Genomic DNA, 16,935 nt, shown 5'->3' on the forward strand with positions numbered 1-16,935 from the left:
TCCCAGCCACAGTTGGTTTCTGTCTTCCCTAAACGTATCAGCAAATTTTTTACTTCAGTCTTTGTTTTTGTGATGAATGAGAATGTAAGAGCTGATGCTGTTTCTTCAAGCTTCTCCTAAGAGAAATCAATCTTTTCTCCAAGCAAAATGACCTCCACCTGAACCAGGGATAGAACCCAAGAAGAGAGAGATTTAGTGGTAGTTGTCTTCTCTTAAAACTACAATCTGAAATAGCAAAGTCTGAAAAAAAAAGAAAACAAAAGAAAAAAAGAAAAGAAAAAGAAAAGCAAGAAACCAAAAGAACATTTATTATATAAACCCATTTTGACATAACAATGGAAAAAAATCCCATTTTTTGTGGCATCTGGGGATATGGAAGAGATGTTAGATTTTTTTTTCTGTCCTAGATGCACTGGGTAATTGAGGTCCCTTCTGCCTTTAGCAGCTACTAACAATGAATCATTTGTAGTGGGCATAAGAATGAGGGACTCCATTCTCCACCTTTGTCTTCAGGGTGCAACCCTATCTTGTCAAAAGACAGTGGTGAGATGGCTTTTTGCCTCTGCTAGACCCCTGTGCCAGATGCCACACAATTAACTCCCCACTGGTTTCCTGTTTACATTTCCATCTGTGCTCCTGAGACTTAGTGTCTTACAGTTCCCATCATCTCCACATACCACATTGTTTTCAAAGGGGATGAGGACAAAATGGCGCATGAAGAGCTCTCTCTGCAAGAGAACAGAAAGACTGTAGATTTGAATAGAAAACATTCTCATCATTGTTGGTTTATTTTAAAAGGAAAAAAAAAAACATTGCTGGTTTAGTCTGGATAAGGTGCAAATCAGAAAATTTAATTCAGTACTGCCCCTGCCAACAAGTTCACAGCTTACAAACAGAACTTGGTAAAACACAAAGGGAGGATACTTATAAGTTACAAAAAATGGTGTGATCGAGATACTAGTAAAAGTCTTGATTGCTGCTTTAAAAAAAAAATTAATCTTCTAACTTTTTAGGGAGTATTTCTCTCAATGCAATTTTAAAAAATATTATATGCTTTAAGAACATATATGTTTCTTGAACTTATAAAGATGTGGACTTATTAATTAATCAGACCTTATAGTTATATAAAAATGTCATGAAAGCAATTTATGACCAATTCTTACCCTTTTAGCTTACAGAAATGTTTTATATATATGTATCTGTATCAACTGTGTTAGAGCAGGTATGTAATAGACGATGTATTACCTATGATGTAACTCATTAGGTTAAATCTGAAATAAGTACTTAATTCACTTACTGATGTAGTTCGTCAAAGGATCCTGAGAGTCTGCACCTACTTTCCCAAGTGCTTAAATGGCTTTGAGAACTTAAGAGGGAAAACAGTCCTTGGATTGCTTCATGTTGAATGTACCTTCACTTTATATAGTATTGATATCACACCAACTGCTTGTGACTACTGATTCCCCCTCCCAGCTTCACCGTTCTGCATTTATTTAGGCTTAAAAGGTAAAACTGAGGCAAATGTGAGCCAGTGGCTTCACTTTGATTTTGAAACCTTTTCCTGAGGACTCAGCACAGCAAACCAAAACTATTAAGAATTCAGAAGCATGTGGAAAGCCTTTCGTCATATTAAATACCACACATCAGGGACACAAAGACATATAGGGTGCTCTGGAAAAGAAGAAAGTGTTGAGATAAATGAATACATGTCCCAAATTTATGCATTGGAGTTAGCTGACAATAAAGGTCAAATGAGAAGAAAGAGTAATGGAACTGCACAGTAATGATTTGTGACCTTTCTGCCAAAGACCTTTGCCTGTTTTTGAGTTTGTTCCTTTACTTGCTTTCCGCTGATACGTAATATAGTGCCGGAGTCTGAGCGCTTGGGTTAGAACAGAGCTGCTGTTACTAACTGTGCCCCATTGGTCTGGTCATTTCATCTGTTCTCCAGGCTCCTCATCTGCATGATGGGTTTATGAATAGTACATCTAGAGTGGAGCTATTGTGAAGGTTAAGTAAAATAATACAGGTAAAGCATGGACAAGCAGATAGTGCCCAATAAATTATTATCATCCGGTATATTGAATTCATAGATTGAGACCAATTCCCTGTAAAATTATTCCGGATAGATAGCCTTCACATATCTCAACTTCTCCCACACACTTCTCTCTCCACTTTGATGTTCTGGGGGTAAGAGAAACCTATTTTTAAAGTCTTCCTTATACCTGGGGCTATTACAATGTGTTCTCAATGGCCATTGCCCCAGCGTAGCTAAATACAGTATTCTAAGGACAGACAGCAAAAATGAATTAACCTTTCTTCCTGAAGTCTTTTTAACCCTATCTAAGATCTCATTTTCAAAATATCTATTTCCCAACTATATTTCAGGAAGATTCTTTTAGTCTATGAATTTCTAACTATACATTTGCTAGCCAAAATATATTTCTACTACTCTTAGCTGAGTAAAGCTGATTTATCCATGGGGAAAAGATCAGGATTCTGTTCTGAAAATTGTTCTCTTGGGCTATTAAGCTGTATCCAATTTCCAGGGTGCCTGATGCCTTCATCTTTAGGGTTGAAGGATTCCATTTTGCTTCATCCATCAACCACAAAATAGTCAACCTCGTCTTTATTGCAAAGCCACGTTTCTAATGATAATGAAAGCAACTCAGGCTGCTAGGTTGAGTCAGCAATTTAAAAATCAGAATTCTTTGACCAATGAACACAATCAAATTTGAAAAGCAACTGATAAAAAGGACAGAAATGAAACCTTCAAGGTTTTACTATTTTATGTTTCTGAATAAAGTGGATTTTTATGTCTTTTAACAAATACCTCTTCTAATCACCACTAACTTTTTTCCTATTTCTCCCTTTGTTCTGTATGCATAGTTTGTTTTAATTGGTTCATAATTATTATTAATGCCAATAATCATTTAAATGCCAATACTCAATATACATATTAAAATAGAAAATTAAAAAGGACAGTAATCTATTTTTAGCAGTCAATTGCAAATTGACATGATGGAATAGGGTGATTTAATATTTATTATTTCCTATGTAATAATTTTTTATAAATGTCTCTCTGCAAATTCAACATAGCTTTTTCCCCAAGGTGTTTTTAATACTTCTGTTGTAGTGCCAAAAAACTATTCTTAAAATATGTAGATTCATCGTAAGTATTAATTTCAGCTTTTAAAATTTTACATCATGTCTTTTGTTTCATCTACCCCAAATGCCACTATCAAGAATCAGTCTAAGATGCCTCCTCTTACCCTTCTCATCTGGTAGCAAGATCGCATTCCTCTGAACTCCATAGAGTTTCATCCATCCTCCTCATCGCATCTGGTTTTTATATTTTACCTTGTTGAATTTATGCATCATCTACCTTGTCTTCCAGAAAAGTCCTATAACTTTCTACCACATTATGTACTTATTTATGTCTGTCTCCTCTCCCCCTTACCACCATGAGCTTCATGAGGATAGAATTAGTGTCTGACTTAACTTGGAAGTCTCCACAGCCCTTGGCAGAATATCCGGCACAGAATAAGCATTCAACACGTTTGTGGAATTAATGAACAGATGAATAGGTGTGCAACAAATGCTTATCAAATGAGAACTGAAAACAGTTCTGCCATTATTACACTAACCTAGACTGCAGTTATTGGCTTTGAGAAGATTTTTAGGAGAAACAATATAGTCAGGGAGTGTCCTTGCTAATTAATTCCCTCATATAGGTACAATCACATACCTATTAGGGCTGTGCTTATGCTATATTTACACAATTTATTGAAAAGTTTATAAACAAAATATGCTTATGAATAACATATACTTGTGTCTGCTAAAAACAAACCACCAGTTTAGATGATTGTGTTTTTTTACTGAATTGCCTGGTTTGGGGAGTTGACATCAATATGACTGTAGTGATAGGGCCTGTGTTGAAGAGGAAATAAGCCATGTATTCTCTTGTCTTGCTCACATGCTGTCCTGGACACAATGGAAAGAGCATTGGTTTTGCACTCAAACAGACCTACTTTCAAATGCTAGCTTTGACAACTATGAGCTCTGTCACCTCGGGCAGTTTACTTACTCAATCTTTAAGTCTCTAAGTAATACGTATTGTGCCGTAAGTTCATATAAGGGCTAGACACATATGGAATATTATCTGGTACACAGTAGGGCTTAATATGTTCTAGTTCTTGTTATTAAATTCCAGAGTGATTTAACTGAACTGTATACCATAGTCTACAGTATTCATCTAGTGCATGAAGTGCAAAATGGGGTAAGGTAGGTAAAAAGTTTATTAGAGAACATCTTATATAGTCATCTCTCAATTCACATTAGAAATTGTCATGGAAAATTACTGCCTCAGGGAAAATACAGTAATATTCAGCAAACCTGGCCTACTTACCCTGACCATCAAGCCATTTCTACCAGACAGTTCCAATTCCTCCTGCTATATGTTGTATATGCCCCAGTTCTCTCTCATGGCATTTATCTCACTTGTAATGGTGTAATCATTACATGGTGCAGTGAAAACTATCTCCCTGTTAAGGTACATACTCAATGACCGCAGGGACTATATCTGCCTTGCTCACTGCTGAATCCTGACCACTGAACACAGTGCTTATTCACTCAAGTATTTGTTCAGTGAATGAATGAGTGAATGAATGATTGCATGAGTCGGTCAGTCATTGAATGTTATTAGACACTTGACCGTTATTGTGTCTGACATGTAAATAAGGGCTGAATGAGTGAATGTACAACTGAGTTGTCAATAGCATTCATTATAATAAAAGTTTCTAAAGAAAACTGCTTACTTCCTTATAGTTACCTATTATAAAAAATGTTATTTAATGATAACATCAGCAGAAGAACAGGCTGCCTATTTAAAGTCTTTTCTTGTCAGTCTTGCTTTTCAAACCAAAACTACTAGGCACAAAGTAGGCACTCAAAATAGCTTTTTGGATGGAAAATTCTAATCATGCTCTTGACATTGTCATCATTTCCTTAACTTGCCATTGTTAGGGAACAAACAAAATTATCAGGGGAAAAACACCATACAGCTCTTTAAAACTCAAATTTTTTCTGCATTATTTTTTTTTGTCTTTTATTGGTTATAAACGTATCTCAAGCCTCATTTTTTTAAAAAAGGATTTGTGTATCCACAATAAAAAAACAACAACAAAAGCTAATGTCCTTGGAAATAAATTGTAGGATGGAATAATTATAGCGAGCATTTGTTTTCATGAAGCATCTTTGAATTCTTGACAGCATTTTAGTCTTTATCGGTGAAAAAAGAGCTAGCTGTACCTTTAATTTATCTTCCTCAATCATCCTGAGGGCAAAACATCTTTTTTTGACCATGCTGTCCAATAGTTAAAGACAAAATGTAGTTAATTAGCTTTTTCACATGGTTCATCAAAGAAAAGAACAGTGAATTAATAGCTTGGAAGGGAAGTAAAGCCGCACAGAGTGAGAATACAGAGTCCATGCTGATAAATAAAACTCTGACAACACATTACATCCACCTTTTTGCTCCTCCTTAGTCTTCCCCCCTGCCTCTCTTGCCTTAAATAACCACTGTCCTGGATATTTGGCTTATCATTTCCTTGATTTTCTTCTAACTATACTTTTGCCACATACATACGAATTCCTAAAAATAGACTGTTTTGTTGTGAATGTGTTTACATTTACACAATGGAATCATGCTGGAATCTTCTGGGACTGATCTTTCTTATTCAGTATTGCTAGAAATCATCCATATTATCCCATGTAGTTCTAGTTTATATGTTTCACACTGTGTAATACTACAATTGTGTAAACATTCCACAATTTATTTATTCATTCTCTTGTCAAAGAAAATTTGGGGGGCACCTGAGTGGCTCAGTTGGTTAGGTTTCTGACTTCCCTTCAGGTCATGATCTCACTGTTCGTGAGTTGGAGCCCCACATCTATCCTCTGGCTCCCTCTGTCTCTCTGCTCCTCTCCCCCTCTTGAACACTCTGCCTCTGTCTCAAAAATAAATAAATATTTCTTAAAAACATTTGGGTTGTTTCCAGTTTTTGCTATTACATACAGTGCCTCTAGGAACATTCTGGTACATATTCCCATGTGGTTGTGGAGGAGCTCTTTAGGAATGTACATAAAATTGCTCATGTTAGAGCATGTAAATGTTTAACTATACAAAATAATAGCAAACTATTTTCCAAAATGGTTATATCAGTTTGTATTCACAGAAGCAACATGTAAGTGACCTACATCTTACTGACCTACATCTTCTCCAACACTTGGTATTACCAGACTCTCTCTCTCTCTCTCTCTCTCTCTCTCTCTCTCTTTTGACATGTTTTTGTGGATGTTTCAGTGCTCATGCTATATTCTATGCTTACATGGTCTCATTATTAATAAACTAACAAAAGTGACCAATGATAAGAAAATGCCATAAACAAGAGATAGTAATTAATCCAATTTTGTGTGTTCAAGGTTCAGAGGAGGGGTTTAGGAGAGGTGGATAGGGAATCCTAGCCCTGGTAAAGGCCTCAAAGATAGCTTCTCAAAATTACCTTGAAGGGTAGGGGTGCCTGGGTGGCTCAGTCAGTTAAATGTCTGACTTCGTCTCAGGTCATGATCTCACAGTTCATGAGTTCGAGCCCCACGTCAGGCTCTGTGCTGACAGCTCAGAGCCTGGATCCTGCTTTGGATTCTGTGTCTCCCTCTCTCTTTGCCCCTCTCCTGTTCTCTCTCTCAAAAATAAATAAACATTAAAAAAAATTACCTTGAAAGCAGGGGCAGAAGGCCTTGGAATACAATGTGCCGCTAGAACACAGTGTGCAGCCATTCCTCTCCTTTCCAGACTCCTCTCCTTCTCAGAAAGGCAGCAGATCCAAGGTAATCATACCTTGGACATCTCTGAGTCCTTTGAAGGAAAGATAGTGAAAGCTCACCCTACCCTTGTTACCAGGTCTGATGGCAACATCACACAATTGTGGTGGCAACCTCTTAGGCACCTCTCAGGCGAAAAGCTGATCTGAGATTATATTTTCTTCTAGGATATGGCATTGGTCTTCCACCCAACTCTCCACTGACCTCCAATATATCCGAGCTAATCAGTCAGTACAAGTCTCATGGGTTCATGGATGTGCTACATGACAAGTGGTACAAGGTGGTTCCCTGTGGAAAGAGAAGCTTTGCTGTCACTGAGGTAAGGGAAAAAGTGCTGATAATGTTGATGCTTCATAAAGCCTTACTTTGAAGGATGTGACGAAATGCACTGTTACATGTGTCTTGTGGTACAAACCAGGCCATTACCTCTACTAGAACTCACCATGATATTTGAATGACTCCTACCTTCACTTGAAGAGTCCCCATTCCTATAGGAATTTGCAATAACACAAGTTTGTCTTATATTTAAATGTGATGCTATTTTGATGAGTAAATGTCTGAATTTCCATTTTCTTCTATATGCAATATTCTCAAGTGCAGAAGAAATGCTGTTCAAATTACAGCAATAGTATCTGAGATTCTCATTAACTATGTTCGGTTTAGGGGCGTCTGGGTGGCTCAGTCGGTTGAGCGTCCGACTTCGGCTCAGGTCATGATCTTGTGGTCCGTGAGTTCGTGCCCTGCATCAGGCTCTGTGCTGACAGCTCAGAGCCTGGAGCCTGTTTCAGATTCTGTGTCTCCCTCTCTCTCTGTCCCTCCCCCATTCTCACTCTCTCTCTCTCTCTCTCAAAAATAAACATAAAAAAAAACAGTGTTCAGTTTAAGTGTTAATTGCTGGTCACGAGGTGGACTTCAGACTGTCCTTCAAGATCCAATCAAAGCCATTTTCCCGATAGTCCAAAGATGAATCCTTTGTGGGTTTACAAAAATAGACACACTTTACCCAGTAATTCTTCATTACTGGATCATAGATTTTTTAAACTGAAAACAGCCAATACCTTTCTTTTACAGATGGAAACTAATACCCAAAGGTCCTAAGTGATTTGCCCAAGGCAAACAAATAGTCAGAATCTACATCTTTCTATTGCAGTGCTCTGCTTTTACAATGTAATCGGAAAGAAACCATCAAAGTGGATAATTAAGATAGACTAAAAGATATAACAAGAACCATGGGTTCAGGTATTTAAAAGAGAAGCCAAATAAATCGGTACAAGGTCAGCCAGACATTTCCAAAAACTATAGCCAACAACAATAATGGCTTCATATAGCCTCTATTTGTCAACAACTCCCAAATTTGTATTTCTACACAGACTCTTCTGAGCTCCAGAACCATATGTCTACCTTCCCGTTTGACATCCCCACTTGGATATCCTACAGGCATCTCACATTTAACTTGTCAAAAACTGAACCCTGATCTTCTCTCCTAAATCTGCTTTTCCTCCTGTGCTTCACATCTTGGGTAATGGCGCCTCTGTCCATTCCAGAAACTGCCAAGGATCCTTAATGCCTCCCACATCTCACCTTCCGTATCCATCAACAAGCCATATTTTTTCCTTCTATAAAATATGTCTCAAGTATGCCCGTTTATTGCCATCTTCGCTGTCATGGCTCTAGTTCAAGCCATCATCCCTCATCTGGGCCACTGCAAAAGCCGCCTAACTGCTGTCTGTTTTCCTGTCTGCCTTTCTCCAATTTATTCTCCATGTGGCAGATCACTCTTCAACTTAGAAGCCTGCATTGGCTTCCCGTGTTAATTAGGGAACAATCTGAAATGCAGAACATGGCCTACAGTGCCCTGTGGGACTTGATCCTGCCTACAGCTTCAGCCTCGTCTCATGCCACTTTCCCCTGGCTCATTACAGCCCCACCACAGTGGCCATTTGAGATAGAGATACGCCAGTGGCTTCTGTGCATTGGCATCTCAGCACATGCTATTACATCCTCCTTCCCCAAAAGTCTTACGCCAGGCATTTACCAGCTAATGCCTTCTCATTATAAATTCCCAGCTGAAATCTTGCTTCTCCAGAGCCTGCCTATAATCCCTGTGCCAATCTGAGTCATATCTTCCTTTTTAACCTCATATTGTATCTCACTGAGAAGATAGTCATAGAACAAAGATTTAAAGGAAGCAAAGAGGAAAATGGGGAACTAGGGAACTAGCATGTTCTGTTTTTTTACTATGTGACATAAGCTGTACTGGGAACATTAATTCATTGGTTCTCACTACAACCCTGTTCGGCAGGCATTTTTATCGTTATTTGGAGAGGTTTGCATGGCATTTTCTAAATGAAGTAAAATTGGGCTGATACTGGTAGCTGAATTAAGTCAGCCGAGAAAGGAAAAAAACCAGTTGCTTAAATTGTGCAAAGCAGCAGTTCACTTGGTGTTTTCTACCATTTGCTGTGACCGTGGTTAACTCATGCCAAAACTTCCAAGTGATTCAAAGTTGACAAAAAAGACATCAGATAAGGCAAAAGGAGCCTCTCAGTCATGTCCCCAAAGCCAGCCATATGGAATGATCTGAACCTGCTTGATCACATGAACACCTCCAGGCTGTTGCCACTTCAGAGGACCATCAGACTGAGATATCAGCTGGAGGAACCATCGGACTCCACTGGACAAACCTCCACTGGAGGTACAGGACTCTGCAGACTCAGAACCTAACTCCACCAGGCACATAGAGGGGAACATCCTTCTGGAGACTAACATAAATCTATTTATTCCAGTATGAAAAGAGCTACCACAAAGCATGATAAATTTGAAGCCATATATTTCTGGACTTGTATCCTGACTCTACCAATTAACAGCCGAATGACTTAGCTGCTATTAAGTCTCAGTTTCCTCATCCATGAATGAATATGATAACACCTGCCTTGCTATTTTGTTCTGAGAAGAGGAGACCATTTATGGAAAGACACCTGACACAGGGGCACCTGGGTGGCTCAGTCAGTTCAGCATCCAACTCTTGATTTCAGCTCAGGTCACGATCACGGTTCCTGAGTTCGAGCCCCATGTCAGGCTCTGTACTGGCATTGCAGAACCTGCTTAAGATTCTCTCTCTCTCTCTCTCTCTCTCTCTCTCTCTCTCTCTCTCTCTCTCCCCCCCCCCCGCTCTCTTCTCTCTCTCAAAATAAATAAATAAATAAACTAACTAAAAAAAAAAAAAAAAAGAAACCTGCCACAAGTAGCAAATGATGGAAATATTAATATACAATCAGTGCGGGGAGAATGAAATCATCATGATGGATTAGACCAACCATGACTCATCCCCTAGGACTGATGATGGGACGGCTTCCCTTGAAATACATGGTCACATAGAGAAGACCTAAACAAAAGCAGCATTCCCTTAGGAAGAGGGACACGGGAGAATGGATGCCAAATAAGCAATCACTCACCTATTCCATACCCGCTCCATAAATGGAAAAGTTGCTTCCTCTCTCATCCCAACCACTTCTTATCTGTACAATGAGGTGTTTGGGTTTTATCATCTGCAAGAGCCCTCCTAGCTTTGATCCAGTGGATCATCCTGAGATAATATTAATATTCTTTACAGTACAGCATAATGGTTCAAAACATGGGCTTCAGAGACCGTTCTGGATTTGAACCCTATTGGCTATGTGATACAGGACATGTTAGTTGGCCATTCTGAGCCTCAGCTTCTGCAAATTGGGGATGATAATATCTACTTTATAGGATTATGGTGAAAATTAAGGTAGATAGTGCTTGTAAAATACTGAACTATGCCCAGATATGGTAGCCACAAGATCACTTATGTTGTTAAGGATTTTGAGGTTTCACTATAAATGTTCCAGGATTTTTATGAATTTAGCAGCAATTTTGAACAAAACCAAATTACATGTGGACAAGTAAGAAGATAAGTTTTGAATAACAAATAATCATTAGAAGCCATAAACTGTTCAGGTCATGCATACAGAATACACTAAATTTTTTTTTTTCCGACCATGGTTTTTAGCAGGTCAAATTCAGGAGAGAAGCATTTGGGAAATTCTGGATGTAGTGAATTAGAAGCAGTTGGATAAGAGACTGACATCAGGATCAAGTTATAGTTAAGACCACCCTGGGCCCTCTCTCCTGGTCAGCTGAATTTGGAAGGGGGAGAGAGGTAGGACTGAGGAGAATGGAAGGGAAGTGTATCATTAATTGGAACCTCAGACAAGAAAAAAAAAAAATTCTGTGTGTGTAGAGGTAAGCAGGCCGCCCCCAGCCTCGGGGAATCTTCTGAACACGCATGTTGCTGCTCTTTCTCAGGAACGGTGCTCTGCAGTATGGTGCATCCTGGTCTGTGCAGTAGTAGCAAACTGCCATATGATGATGCTCGCCTGTGTGCATTCAAACAGCAGTGTGTATCCTTGCACACCAGCCGGCACATTTGTCTTGAACAACCTATGACAGAATTTCAGGATGTCTCCCTCACCGAACCCAAAGGCAGAATATAATTAAATGACACCAGTCTTTATCTCATTGGCTGAGCTTGGGCTCCTCTGTGAAGGCCCTCTGCCTGCTGGATTTCCCTTGGCTCAATCCATGAATTTCCACCTGCTTTCTTTCCCCAAGCTTTCAGAAAAGGTCAGAAGAAGGAAGCATTTACGTAGGTGCTTTGCTTCCCATACCTTTTGCCTCAAATGCCGTACATTGCTGGGCTGTGATAGTGTGGAAACCAGGACCAGCCCTGAAATCTGACAAGCCAGATTAGAAGCCTGCATCTACCATCAGCTTGCTTAGGGCAAATCACTAACTCAGCTCAATCTTAGCTTCTTCATCTCTTCAGGGGCTTCTTGGGTGGAGTAAATAAAATAGCGGTTTAATGAACGTGTCCCACCTCCTTCACCACCCAGGGGGAGGAGTTCTGCAGGGTACCTCTCCCAACAGGTGCCCTTGAGGAGGACATTCCTTCGTTTATCTCTGGCCCGACTCTCCATTTTCCATGTCCGGTCCTAGTCTACATATGTTGCCACAGAGTAATTAAACACCCTTTCACTCCAAAAAAATAACCTACTTTGGCTAGTAAGCGATATGGTCACCTAGTAACACTATATGAAAGCTGCGTTTTCTTCCTATTTCTGGTAATTGGACATTAGTATTTCGTCCCCTGTGAGGACTTTGATCTATTCACCTCCCATCTCTTGGCAACCCCAGAGCTGTCTAGCTGCAGTCTCTCTGGAGGATAAACTCATTTTTTTTGAACTTCAGGGCTTTATCTGGTCCCCCAGAGTCACCTAGAAAATCGCACGTCCAATTCTGCCGACCAGACTCCGGCAATTCTCAAAGGAACTTTAAATGACCTCAGATGTTTCTTCACGATGCTCCTAGCACAGTTGTGCCTACGCTCACAGTAAACTTATTGTCCATCAGTTCCACTGGGGAAAACGTATGGCAGACTTTAAATTCCTCCGTTTTCCTTTGACTCAGGAAAAAAATGTAATTTTTTGGTAAAGTCACTGAGTGAACTTAGAGTTCCAGGGCAACAGTTTTGTAAAATCTGTTATTTGCAAACTAGGAAAAGGAAGTCAGCAGATCACAGTTTAGCAAACTCCCAAAATTCTCCAAGAAATTATTAAGGTGTATAATGATACCTTTTTTTCTTTTGAGATTCAGCGGGGGAAGAGCAGAGAGAGAGGGGGACAGAAGATCCAAAGTGGATTCTCACAGAACCTGCTGTGGGGCTCAAACTCATGAACCATGAAATCATGACCTGAGCCAAAGTCAGATGCTTACCTGAGACTCAGGTGCCCAATGATACCTTTTTATTAAGGAAAAAAAAAAGTCTCTTTTATTTAAAAAAAAATGTTTTTTTTAATGTGTATTTATTTTTGAGAGAGACAGAGACAGAATGTGAGTGGGTTAGGGGCAGAGAGGGAGACACAGAATCCGAAGCAGGCTCCAGGCTCTGAGCTGTCAGCACAGAGCCCGACGCAGGGCTCCAACTCACAAGCTGCTGTGAGATCATGACCTGAGCCGAAGTCGGATGCTTAACCAACTGAGCCACCCAGGTGCCCTCCCCAAAGAAGTCTCTTTTAAATAATGGATTGAGTAAATAATTGGTTTTACCTTTTAACCAACTGGAAACAGTAAAGAAGGAAGAGGAAATAGTGATCTTGGCAGAGAATGGATAGCACTCTCAAACAGTCCGAGAAGAGTTTTCAAGAAGACATTTGCAAATGTATGGGTTAAGGAAACCAACAGAAATAGTAGTGTCCCAGAGCAGGTGAAGTGAAGGAGTCATTACCACATCTAGGCTCAAGGGAAAAAATGGAGAGAGCCATTCCTAGAACTCAGGAGTAAGGGCTCAAAGGGGGTTTTCTAACAGGAGCTATAGCCTTTGGTGAGGGACATAGCCAACCAATGGTGACCTGGCTGGAAGATGGCCAGAGAATAAATACCTGACCTTAGTTTCCTCCCACCTTCTCATTTTCCACCACTGCCTTAGGTCAAGGGAGCGTGTCAATGTGGTCCACAGAGGACCTCCTCAGGGCACAAAGCCCAGTGGGAAAAGGTGGAGAGTGTTCTGGAAGGCCAAAAGAATGTACGGCACAGCCCCTGGTAGCAGACAAAGATGGGGATGGAATAGCTAGGGGAAGGTGCCTGCAGCCTGACCATCTGAGAATGTGTAGCTTCTGTACCAGAACACAGAGGTCCAGCCTGCAGGCAGACAGCTCATGCCTTGCCCTGGTCAGAAAGGAGAGAGTACAACCAGGTCCACTGGAACAACACTGGTCTTGGGAGCCAGACCATCTTAGCTCTGCCATTACTACCAGGAAGCAGCTTTATGTCTGGAAAAGTTACTTAACGTGTCTCAACCTCGGTCGCAGCCCTATCTTCCCGGATTGTTATAAGGTTTTCTGCCTCTGAATCCAGGTGTCTCCTTGTGTTGTTATATGTGGGAAACAAATACATACTAAGCAGGAAGTTGGACATTGCCATGAAAGGAGTTCCATCTCGGGAATTCAGAGGCCTTGATTACATGGTATAAGGAAAAGGAGAAGTAAATTTTGGAGCAGTCTAAAAGCAAATCATTGTACTTTTCGGTGTTTCTGAATACCAAGGAAAGTGCACCATAAGAAACTTGCCACCATTCCATCCTGAGCTCATCCTCAACTTGACTTTCACTACATCCCTAAAATTTCTCCATCCATGGCCTTCCCAATCCTGAACGTCATCTAATAAGGAAATCACTTAGGTTCTCTTAAGCTTGTTTCTTCACCTTAAGATTGAGCTGCGTAGCTTGTGCAGCTTAGAGAATGCTGTGCTTCTCAAGCTGATACATTTAGAGGGATCCTGACTTAACTAGCTGAAGAGATGGGTCCTGGAAGAAGGACAGGGAACTGACTGGCCTCCAGTCTGGGCTCTCTATCTCTGACGACTACCCCAGACCACCAAAACGTGCATCCCATGTAAAACTTTCTAATACTGTTCATGGAGAAAACAGAGTTTTCTCATGATAGATACATTCTTCCCTCTATTAATTTTGGGGGTGGGGGAAGAGGAAAGGGTTAGTCAACTAGAACACTGAAACCCAAAAAAATCGCATGGGTCACATCAAGAAGCTTCAATGCCGGGGTACCTGGGTGGCTCGGTCAGTTAAGCATCCCAACTCTTTTTTTTTTTATTATTTGTTTATGTTTATTTATTTATTTCGAGAGAGACAGAGAAAGTGAGAAGGCGAGAGGCAGAGAGAGGGGGGGAGAGAGATTCCCAAGCAGGCTCCACAGTGTCAGCGTGGAGCCCGATGTGGGGCTTGAACTCACGAACCGTGAGATCACGACCTGAGCTGAAACCAAGAGTCAGAGATGCTTAACCAACTGAGCCACCCAGGCACGCCAAATGTCCCAACTCTTGATTCAGCTCAGGTCATGATCTCATGGTCACACACACATCAATCAGGCTCTGTGCTGACAGTGCAGAGCCTGCTTGGGATTCTCTCTCTCCATCTCTCTCTGCCCCTCCTCTGGTCACGCTCTCTCTCTCTCTCTCTCTCTCTCTCTCTCTCTCTCTCTCTCTCTCTCTCTGTGTCTCTCTGTCTCTCTCTGTCTCTCTGTCTCTCTCTCTCTCTGTCAAAATAAATAAACATTAAAAAGAAGAAAAAGAAGCTTTAATACTGGTCAATTTTCTTTCCAGTTTATCTTTAAAAACCCAAAGGAAATAGTATGGGGGTGGGGGAGGGGTGAGTTTCCATGCAGTCTGTTCTGCTCTTGACAACTAGGTCACATCTCAACAGCCTCCTGCCCCTCTCATCCCTACCCATTCCTTTTTCAATTTAAAATGTCACTGCTATTCAACCTGATGAAAGTTATGGTGAGGCAAGGAGAGTTAATGACTGTAGATTGCTTTAAATTGAAAACCCGTGTATGTCGGGAGCCACCTTGACAGCTGAGTGCTTCCCTTGGAATAGCCTAAGTAATTAAGTTTAATATTTAAGCCAAGCATAAGGTCAGATGGAACCTATCCAGGTAGTGCTTTCTGGAAACGTGAAGAAGCACAAAGCGCTACGTGTGTCCTTTTATGATGTGGAGTGGGATTGCACATGAAGAAAGGGAGGCCAGTCTCCGAAAGGCCTCACTTTCTTTTACTCTGCTACCAGAACGGATTCATTCATCCAGCCAGCCAGCCAGCCATTCATCAGCAAACATGTACTGACCTCCTGTGTGCCAGCCCTGCACGAGGTGCAGCTGATGCAGAGATGAATACAGAAGCCAGAGGCAGGGAGACAGATCTGCGAACAAACCCCCTACCCGACACCGTCACAGGGGCGGCAGCAGCAGGAGATATAAGAGAGAGAGGTAGCACAGGCAAGCCTGTGAATCACTCATGGAAGAGGAAGAAGGAATCTGAGAAGGCTTCCTGGAGGAGGTAACCCTTGTAGCAGGAGGAACCTTCCAGTCTGAGCATGAGCAAGGCACTGAGGCCTGGGAAAGCAATGCAGTTTGGCCCCATCCTCCAGAGACACTGCACCCAATCATGCTGGATGGACACGACTTTATGCCCTTTTAGTGGTGCCCTCCTCAGGGATTCTGAAATCACAGATGGCCACCTTTCCTTGTGTTCTGCCTCATAGCCCCCTGCTACCCCCAGGAGAGCAGGGGCATCTTTTAAAATCTCCATATGGAAGGCAGTCTGAAATAACTAAAAGACTTGCAGCTCCAAAAGTAGACATACTGAGGTTTGATGCCCTGCTCCATCACTGTGTATCCATGCAAGCCATGCGACTTCTAAAACTTCAGATCCTTACCCCCAAACTGGGGATAGATAGTAGTAGAATCTACTTATAAGTAGTGAAATATATTTAATGAGCTATTTTCAGAAGAATACTTCGCTTAATAAATGTTCGCTCCTCTTTCCCTAAGTATAGAGCTACGTGTGCAGAAGAAAAAATATGTGGTAAATAACAAGCACATGCAAGAAATTACAGTTGGTGCACCCTCCCTCTTGGACCCATCTCCAAAAAAGCAGTGTCAGGAAGTATAAGCATCTTATAATTACAAGCATCTTACAATCCCAACATAAAGACTCTTATGTATTAGTTACATACGTTATAAAACTGAAGACTGTTTTACTGGAGGACTTGAGAAAGACATGATTCTGGAATTTTCTACCTTGTAAGTGCTGGATTAACCAGCTATTATATCATAGTATTCCTTTCTTCAAAACCAGCTTCTAGACTTGAGTGGGGAAACCTGAAGGTAGTTTATGCAGATCATTAAGATGCACTGAAATCAGATGTTTAAACAAACAGCAGGAACTCTTTTTCTTTAAATGTGGTCAGTGGTTTTTCAAAGTGCAGTTGCTGGGCGGACAGGCTGGAGACCTACCATTCTCCCGTGTTGTTTTCCTCTCACGCCACATCTTCACAAAGGTAGGGCTGTTTCTCTGTTGCTCTCTGCTTACAATATATGACAAAAGTTTTGAATTTTATTACAAGGAAAAACTAATTCTAGCGAGTGCCCTCTTCACCCTTGCTAATGACCAAGTAAACAG

At 40.9% G+C, this 16,935-nt stretch overlaps 1 protein-coding gene across 1 annotated transcript in view; it reads left to right on the plus strand.

Moving 5' to 3' along the window:
* GRIN3A (glutamate ionotropic receptor NMDA type subunit 3A) overlaps positions 1 to 16,935 on the plus strand; it is a 168,820-nt gene that overhangs the window by 117,838 nt on the left and 34,047 nt on the right. Inside the window, exon 6 of the mRNA XM_015068959.3 lies at positions 7,050 to 7,201. Within this exon, the coding sequence (XP_014924445.2) occupies positions 7,050 to 7,201 (152 nt within the window). The remainder of the gene's footprint in view (positions 1 to 7,049; positions 7,202 to 16,935) is intronic.

The sequence above is a fragment of the Acinonyx jubatus genome, chromosome D4 (genome assembly GCF_027475565.1).
Source record: "Acinonyx jubatus isolate Ajub_Pintada_27869175 chromosome D4, VMU_Ajub_asm_v1.0, whole genome shotgun sequence".
Classification (NCBI taxonomy): domain Eukaryota; kingdom Metazoa; phylum Chordata; class Mammalia; order Carnivora; family Felidae; genus Acinonyx; species Acinonyx jubatus.